General features: G+C 37.0%; 1 protein-coding gene across 3 annotated transcripts in view; it reads left to right on the forward strand.

The window, feature by feature from the left end:
• Positions 1-14,861, forward strand: part of LOC114625675 (contactin-6) — a 358,006-nt gene that overhangs the window by 64,306 nt on the left and 278,839 nt on the right. The window contains exon 2 of one of the 3 annotated variants that reach the window (XM_028773029.1): positions 4,527-4,666. The exons of the other annotated variants lie outside the window; for them this stretch is intronic. Coding sequence (XP_028628862.1) covers positions 4,612-4,666 — 55 coding nt within the window. The 5' untranslated portion in view covers positions 4,527-4,611. The remainder of the gene's footprint in view (positions 1-4,526; positions 4,667-14,861) is intronic. 3 annotated transcript variants of the gene reach the window in all.

Here is a 14,861-nt window from a genome sequence, read left to right on the forward strand (position 1 = left end):
AATACAGATATTGTGCAAGGAAAACAGGAAAATATGCTTTGCCATTAGTGTGCAGATTTTAAGGAATATATAGACTCTGGGGGAAATTATATATAAATCAAACAATGGCTTTACAATGAATAGATGGTGTATGTGTAGTGATTAGGAAACAGATTGTTGTCATGGCCAAATTTGTAAATAAAGCAGAAGGAAAGGGAAGATTCCAAATTTATATGACTTTGAATATTATTCCAAGGAAGTTGGAAATGAGAGGGAAAGTAATTCAAAGTTTTCGAAGACCATCAAAATAGGATAAATTCTTTGTTGTATTTTTAAAAATGAAGTTACTATTCTAGTAGGTAGAAAAAATGGTTTGAGGAACAAGATTTAGATAGAGGTAAACTTTACTTTATCTTCAAATCTGCTAATGTAGATTTAAAAAAATCATTCCTTTTGAGGTTATAAAAATAGAATACAGTTCATCTAAATAATTATACCATTTATTCTCCCTAATACTGTAGTTTTTGGAGTAGCAGAGATTTGAATTAAATCAGTACTAAATCCTCAAAAAGAGCATTTATCCCCCTTCCTTAGCCCATTATTCTTTTGTCTATAATTTTGGACATCGTTCATGACTTTACAAATTCAACCTGTGCCTTGGCACTGTTCACTTTCCTTTAAGTCCTGCCATCATTCTCTACTCAGACCCTGGCTCTTCCCTGAAGCTTAAATGCATCTTCCATGCACACTTTACCTGGTGATGCTCATGAATGCTGCAGCAGTCACATTCTGTATCTCAGGAATAATTATCTTACTCTTACTAATTATGCTTTTTGTGACTTGCTTTTTATTTCTGTTGAGTTTTTTGGGTTTTGTTTACATTTGCCATATTTTATTTTTATTGTATTTTTTCCCATTTTCTTTTTTTGCATGTTTGCATTCTATTATTTATTTATTTATTCATTTTATATCGTGATTGCACCTCCCTTCTCCTCCCAGTCCTTCCTCTCTTAGGGCCCCTTACTCCACCCCTCTCTCCTCTCCACCTCTGAGAAGTATGAGGTACTCTTGGGTACCATTCACCCTGACATCACAAGTCACTACAAGACTAGGTATGTCCTCTCCCAGTGAGGTCAGACAAGGCAGCCCAGTTAGAGGAACAGGATCCCCAGAGAGGCAACAGATTCAGAGAAAGTCTCAACACCAGTTGTTGGGGGACTTTCATGAAGACCAAGCTACACATCTGCTGCATATGTGCAGTGGCCAATGTCCAGCCTTTGTTTGTTCTTCAGTTGGTGGTTCAGTCTCTGGGATTCCCTAAGAGTCCAGGTCAATGACTCTGTTTGTCTTCTTATGGAGTCCCTATCCCTCCAGGTTCCACAATCCTTCCCCCAACACTTTGACAAGACTTCCAGTGCTCTAACTAATGTTTGTCTGTGGATCTTTTAATCTGTTTTAGTCAGCTGCTTGTTGGAGCATCTCAGAGGATTGTTATACTAGGATCCTGTCTACCAGTATAATAGAGTGTCATTAACAGTGTCAGGGATTGGATCTTGCCCATAGGATACATCTCAAGTGTACCTATATGGGTATATACGTTTTTACCTGAAAGTATGGCTATGCCACATCTCCACATATTTCCCATAGAAGCCAGAAGAGGGTTAAACATCGGGATTCCTGGAACTAGGATTTCTTTTTTTTTCTACTTTTTTCTAATGTCTTTTTTTTGTTTGAACATGAAATGCTTTTTTATAGCATGTTTTACAAGGGTAGGGGGTAAGAGGGACCAGGTGGTGGAAAAGTACAGAATCTTCTTGGCCTGTGCCTTGAAACATGTCATGGTCTATACGGTACACTGCCTTGAAATATGATCTACTTGCTATTCTTCAGAAGATATGGTACATTGCTTGAGTTATGGTCTTCCTGCTATTCTTCAGAAGATATGGTACACTGCGTTGAGTCTATCTGCAGTTGCCAAGCAGGATCTTGCAGTTGCCAAGCTTCAGGAGACATTGTGCAGGTGGAGAAAGGTAGGGGGTGAGGGTAAGGGCGAGAGTCCTGGCTTCTGGCATCTCCCCCTTCTCTGTTTAGTTAGAGAAGGCGTCTTATGATCAATCCCAACTATGTGAATTTTGAATTTGGATGTCTAATTATGGGGGGTCTTAGACAAGTTCACAACCCCAAAACATTGATGTGAGATGAGCCACAACGATGGTCGAAGGCTTTAGGCTGTCGACGATGGGCAACGTCAAGGGACCCCGAGGTGGGTGAAAGGAGGGTGAGAGTACTGTCTTAGGCCATGTAGGCTGCACCCACTCCCAGCACCACGTACTCCTTTTCGGCTGCATTGGGTGGGCCCCTGGGAAGTGGACCTACAATAATCCCGTCATTGGGCTAACTCACAGCCATCCTAGTCCCTTGTAAATGTTCAAGTTACCAACAATTTGTCAGTTTGGGGTGTAATATTGTCATAAAGGAAGGCTCCCCAATGTTAGCGGCCATATCAAGGGCGCCCTTGGTTTAGGAAAAAGCCAATTTTTGTTGGAGTGATCAAGAGGCCAAGCTCTCAAGCAAGAGAAACGAGGGCAAAGCCAGGCATACCAGGAACCCTTCTGGAGGGCGTGGAAGTCTAGGGGTTGACCATAGGGGGAGGCAGGGGAGCTGGCAGCTGTGTCAGTCTCCTGCGGAGTCAATTCTGGATCCTCTTCAATTTTCACCTGATGGTAATGAACTTCAACCGTCTTCTTGATGGCAGAATCAACCTGGTTCCGAGGACGACAGGTTGCAGGCGACGATCTCTGTTTCACTCAATCTTGATGTCGTGCGCATGTCCTCTCAATGAGGGTCCGTCTGGAGGGGTCCGTGCCTCAAGCCCCACATCTGGGTGCCACTTGACCTGACCGGCGGGTCCTAGTTATTCGTGGGGGCGAGGAGGACCGCATCCTGCTATTCCTCAGAAGATATGGTACACTGCCTGAGTTATGGTCTCCCTGCTATTCTTCAGAAGATATGGTACACTGCTTTGAGTCTATCTGCAGTTGCCAAGCAGGATCTTGCAGTTGCCAAGCTTCAGGGACATTGTGCAGGTGGGGAAAGGTAGGGGTGAGGGTAAGGGCGAGGGTCTTGGCTTCTGGCACATCTGGATTAGAACTTCTAACAGCAGGCAACACGGGTGATTCATTTTTACCTGGAAAGAAAAAAGAAGGGGATTCTCAGGGAGATTTCTCTTCCCTGGATGTAAATTGTTATTCATCGTATTTATGGTTGGGCCTGGCTTTGTGGGGGTATCTATTTTTTTCATTAATCTTTTTGGTAGCCGGTTAGCTGTACCTTCTGTACTATTGGACAGGCATATCAGAACTAGGATTTCTGATAGTTAGTTTCCAAGTAGGAGCTGGCAGTTGAGCTTGAGTCCTCTGCAACAGCGTTCAGTACTGCTGAGCCATCTGTCTAAGACTACTTGTTGTTGTTGTTGTGTGTTCATTTGTTGCTTGGGTTTTTGTTTTGTTGCTATTTTATCGAATGTCTCTGAAACAAAGATTTTAGATGTATTTGAATATTCACGTCTGAATATATAAATACATATTCAAACATGTAACAAAAACTGAAATGTAAAGCAGATCAGAGCACTTTGTGGTAATTATCAGCATCACCAACTCAGGGATGTTTATTGCATTGAGCACTAATTCTGTCTATGATTTTCATCTCTTAATTAATATCTTAACACTGATATTTTATTTTTCCAGGATGGAATATGATCACTATTTTCCTAAGAATTTATACTTTAAACTTTATTATTCAATTTTATATATAGTATCCAAACACTTTCTAAGGTTACTTGAGCTTGAATATGATTCTACTACACTACAAGTTTCACTTGGTGTCCAATAGTTTTATCACAATGACCCATGTGAGTCTAAACCAAGGTTATTCTAATATTTTATGAGTTTATCAGTGTTCATAAACCTCTTATTAGAATTTTTTGTGAAGTAAAGGGCATGCTAGCACCTTTTCTTGGTTTCATTTATCATGGAATAGCTAAAATGTCAAAATAAATTAATGACAATTATGGTGTAACCTCTTGGGGAAAGCACATCTCCTATCTGCAAGATAATACCACTGGGAATGGAGTTATTACAGAAATTTTGCAATAATATTGATTTAAGTTCTATTAACTTAAACAAAGGTAAGGAATCATAATGAGTATGTTCAAAATAATTTTAAAGAACACAAAATATCTGTGATTTCTATGAACCCTATATGTATGTGTATGTGTGTGTGTGTATGTGTGTTCGTATGTGATAGAACATAATTATTGAAAGTTAAAATTACAGACTTAAAATCTAATTAATAGATAATTTAAACCACATGTTGTACATCAAATTATGTATTATTTTAATAAATCCAGATGTGACCTGAAATGTGAGGAACTGAGTAGTCACTTATATGGATTTATTTTGATAGCACACTCTTAATAATTTTAATCAATGCTTAACATTTTGGATACATATTAAGATACTCATGTTTGTCAATTTTGTTTCCTTCAGATAGATTACTAACAAACTGACTAGAAGATACAATCTTCTTTCCTGCTGATTGCATGGGAGAAATTTTTGACCTTCGAACGTGGAGATGAGGTTGCTATGGAAACTTGTAATTCTGCTGCCACTCATAAACTCTTGTGCAGGTAAAGTGTTCTATTATTATGAGTTTAGATTGATAAATATATTAGCACTGTATATCTTCCTAGAGATGAAACAACTTTGAAAATGCACAAGCCATGTTATTTGAATGACCGAATGGTTATATTCTGAGAGTGACCTTTACTTCAAATAGAAACTTTAATTCTTATAAATATGTAAAATAACTATTTTGAAACATTGTTATTAAATTTATTAATTTTCAAACAGTATCTAATAAAGTGTGATTAGTGTTAATAAATTCATTTTAGTAAATTTATTTACAATGATCTCTTAATGTATCTAATTTGAAAAATTATGTAAAATATTCTTCTAAAACTGAGAAAAAAATCTTTAAATTCTTTTGCCTTCTTCTTCAATAACCAACAAAGGAGGTCAGACATGTTTTTCCACTCAATATAGGGCAATCATATCTGCTCATTAAATTAGTCTTCTTTGTAACAAAATCACCTTAAATCAAAGGTTTTAAATCACCTGAAATATAAAGTAGGTAAATGATAGCACAATGGTTCTCTGGGATGTGACGTAAAACATGCTTTACTGTCCAATGCTTTAAAATTTTCCCTGAAGCCCTGTATTTATGGTGAGCTAGATTCACATGGGGCTTAACTACTTCAGGACATGCTCACCTGAGATAGCTATGCCTGTTTGCCTTTGATCCATATAGTCTGTCATCTGCTTGTGAGTCTGTGGTTTTCACATGATGGCTTCTCAAGATGCCAAAATAAAAATCTCAAGAACACAGCCTCATGATACTAGGTCTTGAAATCCAGATAGAATCCATTCTGTGTCATCCTATGGATAACTACAAGTTAACCTAGACTTAAAGAGTGTAGGTAGAACTGTCTTCAACATTTTTTTTAGATATATTGTTTATTTACATTTCAGATGTTATCCTCTTTCTGCATTTCTCCCTGCTGAAACCCCCTATCCCAATGCCCCTCCTCCTGCTTCTATGAGGGTGTGCCCCACCTACTCAACCACTACTACCTCCTGGCCCTCGAATTTCGGCACACTCCCCAACACTGGAGAATCCAGCATTCACAGGACCAAGGCCCTTCTCTCACACTGATGCCTAACAAGGCAGTCCTCCACTACATATACAGTTGAAGCCCTGTGTGTTACTAGGCTGGCCTTTTAGACCCTGAGAGCTCTGGTTGGTTGGTATTGGCACTCTCCCCATGGGGCCGCAAACCCCTTCAGCTCCTTTAATCCTCTCTCTTAACTCATCCATTGGGGGCCCTGTGATCAATTCAATGTTTGGCTGCAAGCATCTACCTCTGTATATGTCAGGCCCTGGCAGAGCTTCTCATGTGAAAGCTCTATCAGGCTCCTGCCAACATGTTCTTCCTAAAATCAAGAGCAGTGTTTGCATTTGGTGACTGCACAAGGGATGGATCCCCAGGTGGGGCAGACTCCAGACAGCTCCTCTTTAAGTCTCTGCTCCACACTTTGTCTCCGATTTGCTCCCTTGAGTATTTTGTTACTCCTTCTATGGGCTGAAGCACTCACACTGGTTTTCCTTCTTCATGAGCTCATGTAGCCTTTGAGTTGTATCTTGGGTATTACAAGATTTTGGGCTAATATCCACATATCAGTGAGTGCATACCATGTCTGTTCTTTTATGATTGGGTTACCTCACTCCAAATGATATTTTCTAGTTCCATTCATTTGCCTAAGAATTTCATGAGTTCATTGTTTTTAATAGCTGAGTAGTACTCCATTGTGTAAATGTACCACATTTTCTGTAACCATTCATTTGTTGAAGGATATATGGGTTCTTTCCAGCATTGGCTATTATAAATAAGGCTGCTATGAACATGGAGCATGTGTCCTTGCTATATGTCGGAGCATCTTTGGATATAGGCCCATTAGTGGTATAGGTGGGTCCTCAGATATTATGTTCAATTTTCTGAGGAAACTCCAGACTGATTTCCAGAGTAGATATACCATCTTGCCATCTCCAGCAACAGTAGAGAAGTGTCTCTCTCTACATCCTCTACAGCATCTGCTATCACAAGAGTTTTTGATCTTACCCATTCTGTCTCAAGTGAGTTAGAATCTCAGAGTTGTTTTGATTTACATTTTCCTGATGACTAAGGATGCTGAACATTTATTTAGGTGTTTTTCGGCCATTTCAGTTCCTCAGTTTAGAATTATTGTTTAGCTCTATAGCCCATTTTAATGGGGATATTTGATTTTTTGGAGTCTAATTCCTTTGTATATATTGGATATTAGCCCTCTATCAGATGTAGAATTGGTAAAGATCGTTTCCCAATCTGTTAGTTGCCATTTTGTCCTATTTACAGTGTCCTTTGCTTTACAGAAACTTTGCAATTTTATGAGGTCCCATTTATCAATCTTGATCTTAAGCACAATCCATTGATATTGTGCTCAGGAACATTCCCCCGTGCCCATTTATTTGAGGCTCTTCCCCACCTTCTCTTCTATTAGTTTCAGTGTATCTGATTTTATGTGGAAGTCCCTGATCCCCTTGGACTTGAGCTTTGAACAAGGAGATAAAAATGGATCGATTTGAATTCTTCTACATGCTACCTACAGTTGTTGAAAATGCTGTCTGTTTTCCAATAGTTTAGTTTAGATCCATTGTCAAAGATCAAGTGACCATAAGTGCGTGGGTTCATTTCTGGGTATTCAAATTTACTCCATTGATCTTTCTGCCTGTCTCTGTACCAAATACCATGCAGTTTTTATCACTATTGCACTGTACAGCTTGATTTCAGGGATGGTGAGTCCCCTAGAAGTTCTTTTATTATTGAGGATAGTTTTTGCCATCCTGGGTTTTTGTTGTTGTTGTTATTCCAAATGAATTTGCAAATTATTCTTTCTAACTCTGTGAAAAGTTGAGTTGGAATTTTGATGGCAATTCCATTGAATCTGTAGATTACTTTCATCAAGATGGCCATTTTTACTATATAAATCTTGGGTAGTGTTCCTTCTGTTTCTATTTTGCGGAATACTTTGAGAAAATTAGTATTAGATCTTCTTTGAAGGTCTGATAGAATTCTGCACTAAAACCATCTGGTCCTGGGCTTTTTTTGATGGGGAGACTTTTAATGACTGCTGCTATTTCTGTAGGGGTTATGAGACTGTTTAGATGATTTATCTGATCCTAATTTGACTTTGGTGTCTGGTATCACTCTAGAAAATTGTCCATTTCATCCAGATTTTCCAGTTTTGTTGCCTTTGTACTAGAATCTGATGATTTTTATAATTTCTTCGGTTTTTGTTGTTATATCTCCCTTTTCAATTCTGATTTTACTAATTTGTATAACCAAAGGGCACAGAGCTATGAGTTTTCCTCTTAGCACTGCTTTCATTGTGTCCCATAAGTTTTGGTATGATGTGCTTTCAATTTCCTTAAATTCTAAAGTCTTTAATTTCTTCCTTTGTTTTTTTCTTGACCAAGTTATCACTGAGAAGAGCATTCTTCAGTTTCCTCCTGTATGTGGGCTTTTTATTGTTTTTGTTGTTAATGAAGACCAACATTATTCTGTGGTGATCTGACAGGATGCATTGGATTATTTCAATATTCTTGTATCTGTTCAGGCCTGTTTTTTGACCAATTTTATGGTCTACTTTGGAGAAGGTACCATGAGGTGCTAAGAAGAAGGTATATTATTTTGCTTTTGGATGAAATGTTCTATAGATATCTATTAAATCCATTTGCTTTATAACTTCTGTTAGTTTCACTGTGTCTCTGTTTATTTTCTGTTTCCATGATCTGTCCATTGATGAGAGTGGGGTGTTGAAGTTTCACTATAGTATTATATGAGGTGCAACGTATGCTTTGAGTTTTAGTAAAGTTTCTTTTATGAATGTGAGTGCCCTTGCATTTGGAGTATAGATATTCATAATCAAGAGTTTATCTTGGTAGTTTTCCTTTGATGGGTATGAAGTGTTCTTCCTTATATTTTTTGATAACTTTTGGTTGAAAGTCAGTTTTATTTGCTATTAGAATGGCTACTCCAGCTTGTTTCTTGGAACCATTTGCTTGGAAAATTGTTTTCCAGCCTTTTACTCTGAGATAGTATCTTTCTTTGTCACTGAGGTGCGTTTCCTGTATGCAGTAAAATGTTGGGTCCTGTTTATATATCCAGTGCATTAGTCTAAGTCTTTTATTGAGGAATTGAGTCCATTGATGTTAAGAGATATAAAGGAAAAGTGATTGTTGCTACCTGTTATTTTTGTTATTAGAGGTGGAATTATATTTTTGTGGCTATCTTCTTTTGTGTTCATTGGAAGAAGATTACATTCTTGCTTTTGCTAGGTTGTAGTTTCCCTCCTTGTGTTGGAGTTTTTTCTATCTATTATCCTCTGTAGGGCTGGATTTGTGGAAAGATATTGTGTAAGTTTGGTTTTGTCATGGAATATCTTAGTTTCTCCATCTACGGTTATTGAGAGTTTTGCTGGGTATAGTAGCCTGGGCTGGCATTTGTCTTCTTTTAGACTTTGTATGACATCTGTCCAGGATCTTTTAGCTTTTATAGTCTGTGGTGAGAAATCTGGTGTAATCTTATAGGTCTACCTTTATATATTGCTTGATCTTTTTCTCTTAATCCTTTTAATAGTCTTTCTTTGCTTTGTGCATTTGATGTTTTGATTATTACGTGATGGCAGGAATTTATTTTATGGTCTAGTCTATTTGGAAGCTCTTTGCATTTTGCATTTTCTTTGACAGTTGTGTCAATATTTTCTATTGTATCTCCTACACCTTAGATTTTCTCTTCTATCTTTTGTATTCTTTTGCATCTATGACTCCTGATCTATTCTCTAAGTTTTCTATCTCTAGGGTAGTCTCCCTTTGTGATTTATTTATTGTTTCTACTTCTATTTTTAGAACCTGGATGGTTTTGTTTAATTCCTTCATCTGTTTATTTGTGTTTTCTTGCAATTATTTAAGGAATTTTTATGTTTCCTTTTTCAGGGCTTCTACCTGTTTACCTGTGTTCTCCTGTATTTCTATTTATGTTTTTCTTAAAGTCCTATATCATCATCATGAGAAGTGATTTTAAATATGAATCTTGCTTTTCCAGTGTGATGGAGTATTTAGGACTTGCTATGGTCAGAGAACTTGGTTCTGATGATTCCAAGTAACCTTGGTTTTGGTTGCTTATGTTCTTGCACTTGCCTTTAGATATCTGCTTATCTCTAGTGCTACTTGCCCTCACTGTCTTTGACTGGAGCCTGTCTCTCCTGTTATCTTGGTTGTATCTGAATTCCTCAGAGTCCAGCTGTCTCTGTGATCCTGAGATCCTGCTACTCTGAGTGCAGTGGATCCTCTAAGATGGGTCAGGATATGGTGTCTTTTTGGGAGCAGACCAGCTAGGGATCTGCCCTAGCAGCAAGGACCTGTCTTTATCATCTTGATAAAGAGCTTTAGAGTATACATAAAGGGACATAGAATAATAAATATATTAATTGTAATGAGTGGTAAATAGATAATCACAATCGGTTCAAACCAGCTTATTGTTCTGTTATTGTTGTTTAAGTTGAATTACATGTGTGATTGTATTGTCTTCATGGTACCTTAGAGTGCCAAACAAGGAATTAAATATCCTGGAACTGGAGTATATCTGAAAGCCACTACTTGGTTGTATAGAACTGAACCCAGGTCTTCCACAAGAGTAGCAAGCACTCTTAACTGCTGAGCCATCTCTCCAGCCCAACCCAACCCAGTAAGGAACTCTAGCTTTAATTGCCAATATTATCTACCTACATTATGCAATAGCCTAGGTACTGACTGCACCACCTGGCCATCAAAGCAGCCCTTGACTATTTTCACACTTATTCTGCTTACCCCTACTTTTGTAATAACAACTAATATCTATGTCTTACAATTTTGCAACAATTCAATAGTAACATCATAGTTACAAAGGAACCTCAACTATTTACTAGAAATGCAAATATATGAAAAAGTTATGAGGATAATAAAATATACATACTTGAGCCTCAAGAATCAGAAACCTTACAAAGGCATTCTCAGTTTTAGCAAACCTGTCATCGCTAAGGACCACAGTCATATTATTTCAGTGATCACACTGTTTTGGTTTATGTCAGATCCACTCGGCGTGAAGGATTGAAGTTAAATAGTAATGTGTTCTTTCATATAATATATTAAAGGAAGACAGAAAAGTCATTAAAGTGCTCCTAAATTATACATGTTTAAAACCTCTATGTCTACCTTAAGTTTTAGCTTCCTGTCAAAATTCTACATTAACATTTTGGCCTTTAAATATGTCTATTGAATTAGCACAGGCTCTCTAAAAGACATTTTGTGCTATGTTAAAATAAAGCCATTGTTCTCAGAACACATATCAAATATGAGGAAATAATCTGTATCTTCTATTAACTTCTATTCATACAATTTGGATATGATTCAACATGTCCTTTTGCTTTATCATAAGAAAGAAATAATCATATGTCCTTGGTGCACAGTTTCATCATGAAAGAACAAATTGGATCTATTTCTTTTAGATCATGGCCATTTAAATAGGATAATCTCAGCTAAGCATTGCCCCAGAGGTAAAGATGATGATACTGTTTTATACAAGAAAGCATTGATTTAAATCTGCCTGTTTTGTTTGAGACTTCATGGTGTTCACTACATGTGGGAACTACATTAGGTTACAGAACTGACTGATGGTGGACTTCTGTATCTTTATATATGCTCTCTTCAACTCCTCTTCAATTTTTTCTTCATTTTTAAAGTCAGGCAAGTCTTTCACAACTGCCTATGTTTTGCTTCCTACTTTCACTGTTATAATAAGTTAAAATGTATGTATTTTAATTTCCTTATAAGCCAGTTTAAAAATCTATATTTCTTGTGGTTGTTCAGTTTAGTGATTTATGTTGTTTAATGAACTTCACAATATTTCTGACACCTTGACCACAGACACTAGAGCCTGTGTCTTTGAAATTACTATTCATATTCTTTTTAACCAAACATCTCTAATCTGAAGACATTTTTCAGTTTGATCACTTAAAATGTATATTTGTTTTGCTTTAGTATTTTTGATATTAGAAAAACACAGAGGACCATTTAATTAAGAACACAATTATTAAACAAAGACAAAATTTATTTTGTTAACTGTGGAAGGGTTAAAATGTCCCCCAAATATCACGACTCTTACTGTTCAGAACCTGCTAGTACTATATAAGATGTGTGTTTTGCAGATGAAATTAAGTTGAAGTTCTTGAGAATAAGCATACTCATTCTTGATATCTATTCAAATTCTTCTCTTCTCCTCCCCCTTCCTGTATTCCCTCTTCTCTTTTCTCTTCTTCCTCCTCTTCTGACTTTTACTCTGTGTCTTATTCTGCCTTAATCCTTTTCTTCCTTTTTCTCCTACTTTTAAATATATTAACACTAAACAACATGGTGTGATCACCTCACCTCTATATGAGTAAAAGACAAAAATGTGTGACCTATTTAGAAACTTTTTTTTTAATTTCTGGAACAGAAAATGTATAAGAAGCCCAATTTTTGTTTATATATATACAAGGATGATGTCTGTGGTCTATACTGACATCAGAGACTTTGATATGTGACATCTGTGACACATACAAACACCAGAGAATATGTGAATGTCTGTGGTTCTTGCTGTTACAGAAACCATGTGGAAGCTAATGATCTGTATTTCTGCTGACTGTAAAGGGCAGTGGAGATACTTTTGTAGTAGTATTGATGACTGTAAACTCACAGCTCAAAGAAGGGGGGAGTATAGAAAGCTTCTGTGTCAAGTCCTACACCCCTCCCCCCAAATTAACAGCCTAGCTAGAAAACCATAAAGACAACTCTTAATATTGTAATACAGATGCTGAAGTATAGCTTTTCACTATTACTATTGATGTCTTCTGGTGGTGTGTGCCAGATTGGAAGAACTCAGTTTTCTTTATAAAACTAACCACTGGGAGTTTGACCATGCAACATTGAATGTATAGCAACATTAATTGGAAATTTTAGTGTATGTGTGTGTGTGTGTTTGTGTGTGTTTGTGTGTGTGTGTTTGTGTGTGTATATAAGGGAGTCACAAGGATAGTGGGAATGGACCTGGAAAGACAAGAAAGTGAGTGTGATGCTATGCTATGAAGTTCCCAAATAATAAATAAAAATGCTATGAATACTATGTTGGGGAAAAAAGAAGCCCTGGGAAAACAATATTGTATTTGTTTTTTTCTTGGCCATCTCCTGCTTGGTATGGTGTTTTCCCTTAAGGGTATTCAGGCTCTTAGGGAATAGTTGACTCACATAATATTAGATACACCCAGTGAGACTCAAGGTTTATTTGTGAGGAGTCAACAAACTGTGATAGCATCTTGGTTAGGAACAGAGAGTTGTGTCTACTTCCCTTGTCAATGCTAGAACTCCATTCTTTTCATACCTATACAAACCCTGTGCGAGCTTCCAGTATCTATGTGTATAGTAAATAAGATACTAAGATACATGGAAACAACACAGTACTTCAAAGGTCTTGTTTCCTTGCTGTCCTCTACCTCTTTGGCTCTTTGAATCTTCAGACTCCTGTTCTACAGGGTCCCATGAGCCACCAAAAAAAAAAAGGATTTGATGGAACCTTCTTATTTATGCCTGAGTCTTTTAAGATTTCTCACTTCTTCACATGATCTAGTTGTGGGTCTCCATATTTCCTCCTATCTACTGCAAGAAGCTTCTCTGATGGTGGGTGAAAGAAACATTGATCTATTTGTGTAGGACAATGTCACTAGGGGTCATTTTATGGTAGAGAAGTAGTATTAGTTTTCCCCTATGTCAGTGGCCTGTCTTGTCACAGGTTATTGACCATGGGTAATCTCAGATATAGGTTACACGTCATGGGGTAAGGCTTAAATCCAGTCAAATATTGGTTGGTTACTCCCACAAAACTTGTGCTATTGCACTAGCATATCTTGCTGGCATGCCACCATTATAGAATGAAGAGTTTGTTGCTTGATGTTGTTTACCTTTCTCCTTTGGAAATCTGAAAAGTACCTTTGAGGATTAGTCTAGGTAGGCACCAGGTCTACTTCTCCATAAAACCCCACATTCTTCCTCTTTCAAAATTTCATCCCCTAGCCATGAGATGACAAGTTTTGCACTGTTCTGGGATATCCTCATTTATTACTTCACAATTAAACAATGGGGCTATTTGATCATAGATTGAAGACTTTGAACATGTGAGATGAAATAATCGTTTCCTCTTGTTGATACATTTATGTGTTTATGAAAGCAATAGAAAGCTGACAAGCATGGTATGGCTCTATGTGAAGTTTGAGAAATTTTCAAAAGCTTTCAAAGTTACAGATAAAATATTAAAATTTGATATTTAAAATATTAAATATTTTAATAGAGAAAATGGAATGATCATAAAGTAAAAGTGATAATTATTTTAACTAATATCTATAGCTGTTGTAAACTATTCAGGATGGGAAATAGCAAGTTTGAAAGCCAGAGTTTTACAAAAGTGTTGAAGTCCTTAGGAAACATCACTTCCTTCTCTGTGGGGTCTCTTATATCAACTTCTGCCTTCAGATTCCTGCCCTGTTTGAGTTCCTAGTCTGACTGACTTTATGATAAACTGTTATATGGAAGAATAAGCAAAGTAAAGTATTTCCACCTCAAATTGCTTTTGGTCATGGTGTTTTGTCATAGCAATAGAAACTCTCTGACACAACTTTAAGTATTTCTGCTCAAAGCTTTAGTATTTCAACTTTATTATTTTAAGAAAATTATGCTGTTTCAATGTAACCTTTAAAATTTGCTTGGCTCATAATCAAGAATTGTTGATTTCTTTATCATTTTTATTAGTTTGATTTGGTCTGTGTTGAGTGATTTTATATAAATCCTGTAAGTAGATGGTGAGGACTAGTGAGATCCCTCAATCACTAAAGCTTTTTTCCTTGAAAGTGTGAAGATCCAAATCTTATTTTCTGAATCCATCTTAGGAAATTGAATGCTTTTTAATATCAATGAAGAAAAAGTAGAGATCCATGTCTCCCTTGAAGAAGTTGGTCAGTTTCTGAAGAATAGCATTTGAGGCTGAATTATATTCTTCATGTGTGTGCAAACTCACACACATTCACCCCCCTCCTCTCTCATTCTCTCCCTCCCTCCCTCCCTCCCTCCCTCTCTCTCTCTCTCTCTCTCTCTCTCTCTCTCTCTCC

This window comes from Grammomys surdaster, unplaced genomic scaffold (genome assembly GCF_004785775.1).
Source record: "Grammomys surdaster isolate TR1022 unplaced genomic scaffold, NIH_TR_1.0 220, whole genome shotgun sequence".
Classification (NCBI taxonomy): domain Eukaryota; kingdom Metazoa; phylum Chordata; class Mammalia; order Rodentia; family Muridae; genus Grammomys; species Grammomys surdaster.